Source organism: Terrapene carolina, unplaced genomic scaffold (assembly GCF_002925995.2).
Source record: "Terrapene carolina triunguis isolate 2854851 unplaced genomic scaffold, T_m_triunguis-2.0 Scaffold227, whole genome shotgun sequence".
Lineage (NCBI taxonomy): Eukaryota > Metazoa > Chordata > Testudines > Emydidae > Terrapene > Terrapene triunguis.
In genome coordinates this window covers 1,942,385-1,945,535 of record NW_020664578.1, presented here as the reverse complement: position 1 = coordinate 1,945,535, position 3,151 = coordinate 1,942,385, and the positions used below count along the sequence as shown (strand labels likewise).

Sequence of the window (3,151 nt, the reverse complement as noted above, 5' to 3'; positions counted from 1 at the left end):
TTTTGGATGCAAACGGGACTCTTGCTCCTGGGATGCAGACCTGTTTACCTAAATACCAGGGCGTTTAGGCAAACATAACTTCAGTCCCACACAATAGGTGGACGTTCTCCCCAAGGCAGAAGCATGTCATTAATGATATAATGGTGGGGTGATCTCCCACAGGACATCATGGCCTCTCAGTTAATCTTATGAAGATGGCGAGCTCCGTGGGATAGGGACTGTGTTTCTGTTCTGTGTTTGTACGGACCCGGATCCCTGACTGGTGCTACTGCAGTACAAATAGTAAATAATAATCAGTCCATGTGAGCCATTTTAAACCTTGACTGGACAAAGCACTGCAAATCTACTGCAGGGCACAATCTCAATGGGGAGTAGCATCAGGCTAAATAGCACTCAATAGGGTTTCTAGCTGGCCTGGATTTTCTGGGAATTGTCTTGATCTTTCCCAGGGTTGCATCTAGCAAACCACCTCCATGGGGCTCCGTGAAATCAATGCCTTGGCAGAGAGTTAGGTGTAATGCAATGTTGTCACATTACTTATTGTGCTAGGCTCTGTACAGATTCATGGTAAGAGACAGGCCCTGCCCTAAATAAAGGACAGTGGAGTATTTTCCCCAGAGAGGCTAAGTGACCTGCTCTAACTCATACTGAGAGTCTGTGGCAGAATTGGGATGTGAACCCATGTTTCCTGAGTGCCAGGCCAGGGCCTTAACCACCAGACCATTCTTTATTTAGGAACTAGTGATGTTTCGATGTGGAGTCATTGTATTTCATTGCCACACAATCTAATGCAGCCCAAATGGTCGTGTTGCACAGGAGTTGACTAGCATGATGTGGTGGTCCAGTGCGCTTTATATGGTTCAGTCACTAGCTAGGGTTGCATAAACAGTCTACCACAATTGCCAGCTGACAGAGGGCACGTCTACGGGGGGGGGCGGGAAATCCCGCAGCAGTGACTCTCAGAGCCTGGGTCAGCTGAGCTAAAACGAGCAGTGTAGGTGTTCCAGGCTTCAGTGAAACCCAGCGACGGGGCCGTATCTAAGAGCCCGGGCTCCAGCCTGAGCGGGAACAGCTACACTTCTATTTTTATCCGCGTCGCACAAGCCCGAGTCAGTTGACAGTGCAATTGCTGCTGCAGGTCTTAAAAAAGGAGGAAGAAAAGTGGCTGTACCTAGAGTTATCCTGGTAGCTCAAGTGGGTGGCCTTGCGCTGAAGGGGCAGGGTTCAATCCTTGCTGCTGACCCCGGCAAGGAGAGTGGTACAGCGGTGTAAATGCTGTGATGTCACCATAAGCCAGTGTCTTGCTAGACGAACTCCAGTCCAGAGCTCCCAGCTCAGAGACTTGTTGTTACTTATTAGGATCTATATAAATAATAATGTTCCAGCTGAGGAGTCCCAGTTTTTGGGGTACAGAGCACCTCTTTGTAGGCCATGGTGTGTTAAAGGTATAATGTAAAGGGAGGAAAGGAGGTTGGGACCAGAGGGCAGTAGAAGGCAAGGAAGTGGCTTATTTTCCAGGGAAGGGGGTTACAGAGGTGGTTTTCTGAGACAATTACTAGCACAGGTTAGCCTCCAAATCCGTACAGAGTACGACCCTGGCGCTTCAACGCATAAACAACGTCCATGGCAGTCACAGTCTTCCGCTTCGCATGCTCGGTGTAAGTAACGGCATCTCTGATCACATTCTCCAAAAAGACCTTCAGCACCCCCCGAGTCTCCTCGTAAATGAGACCCGAAATGCGCTTCACGCCCCCACGATGAGCTAAACGGCAAATAGCGGGTTTTGTAATGCCCTGGATGTTGTCCCTCAACACCTTCCTATGGTGCTTAGCACCTCCTTTTCCGAGACCCTTGCTGCCCTTACCACGACCAGACATATCTGCTAGAATTAGACAGAGGTGGTGGAGGGCAGTCTCCCAATACAGATAATGCCAGTCAGAGGATCAGCGCCTTGTCTCCTTGCTCCACCAGTAGCCCTATTGGGCCAGGTGCTCCATTGTCCTGCACCTTATGCAGTCATTTGCATCGGTGCGAAGCACTACAGACAGTTCTGATTTGGCTGGCAGAGGTGGAAATGACTGCACGAGGCGTGGCGCAGCAGAGAATAGGCTGCCCTGAAGTTTGCTTTAGAGTTCGGGGCTAGAATGAGCTGCGGAACCTCCAGCTGGATTGTGCCTGATTTCCATCTGAATCTGCTGGGAAGGAACGTGGGGCCAGATATTTTAAAGGGCTGATTCCCAGGCGAGCACCTTAGCCACACCACCACTGTTCCTCTGTTCATTGGTTATGTTCCGATGTGATGTCATCCCATTTGGCGCCACTCAGTCTAACGCAGCAGGGTGTATTTAGGCCCCTAACAGTGCAGATAGGCACATAGTGTGATTTACATAGGCACTTGGGGGAATTGGGTGCCTGGGTGCTTTTGAAGATCCCACTAGGCACCTACCTCGATCGTGAGGCTCCTAAATACCTTTAACACCTAACCCTTGGTCTATCTCAGGGGTAGGCAACCTATGACACGCGTGCTAAAGGCGGCACGCAAGCTGATTTTCAGTGGCACTCACACTGCTCGGGTCCTGGCCACCGGTCCTGAGAGCTCTGCATTTTAATTTAATTTTAAATGAAGCTTCTTAAACATTTTTAAAACCTTATTTACTTTACATACAACAATAGTTTAGTTCTATATTATAGACTTATAGAAAGAGACCTTGTAAAAATGTATGACTGGCACGCGAAACCTTAAATTAGAGTGAATAAATGAAGACTCGGCACAGCACTTCTGAAAGATTGCCGACCCCTGGTCTATCTAGTAGGTACATTTTTGGCCATCACTATAGTATCTGAGCATCTCACAATCATGAATGGGTTTATCCCCATTTTACAGATGGGGAACTGAGGCACAGGGGAAATAAAGGGTAATAATTTTCAAAAGTACCTAAGTGACTTAGGAGCCTTCAGGTCAGACTTTTAAAGGTATGTATTTGGCTGAAGGTGTGGATAAGTGCCTAGTGGCTGCCTGGGCACTTTTGAAAATTCCACTGTCGGCATCTTTCAGCACCTAAATGCATTTAAAAATCTGGCCCTGCGTCACTTTTTCAAAAGGAACCTCAGTGCAGTGAAAGTCAATGGATGTGGACCCCCCAGTTCACGT

At 48.3% G+C, this 3,151-nt stretch overlaps 1 protein-coding gene across 1 annotated transcript; it reads right to left on the bottom strand.

Annotated features, from left to right (window-relative positions):
- Window positions 1-1,565: 1,565 nt before the first annotated feature.
- LOC113407588 (histone H4-like) lies at window positions 1,566-1,877 on the bottom strand. Its single transcript, XM_026656309.1, has one exon. The coding sequence runs from the start codon at window positions 1,875-1,877 to the stop codon at window positions 1,566-1,568; it is 312 nt and encodes a 103-aa protein (XP_026512094.1).
- Between the last annotated feature and the right edge of the window lie 1,274 nt (window positions 1,878-3,151).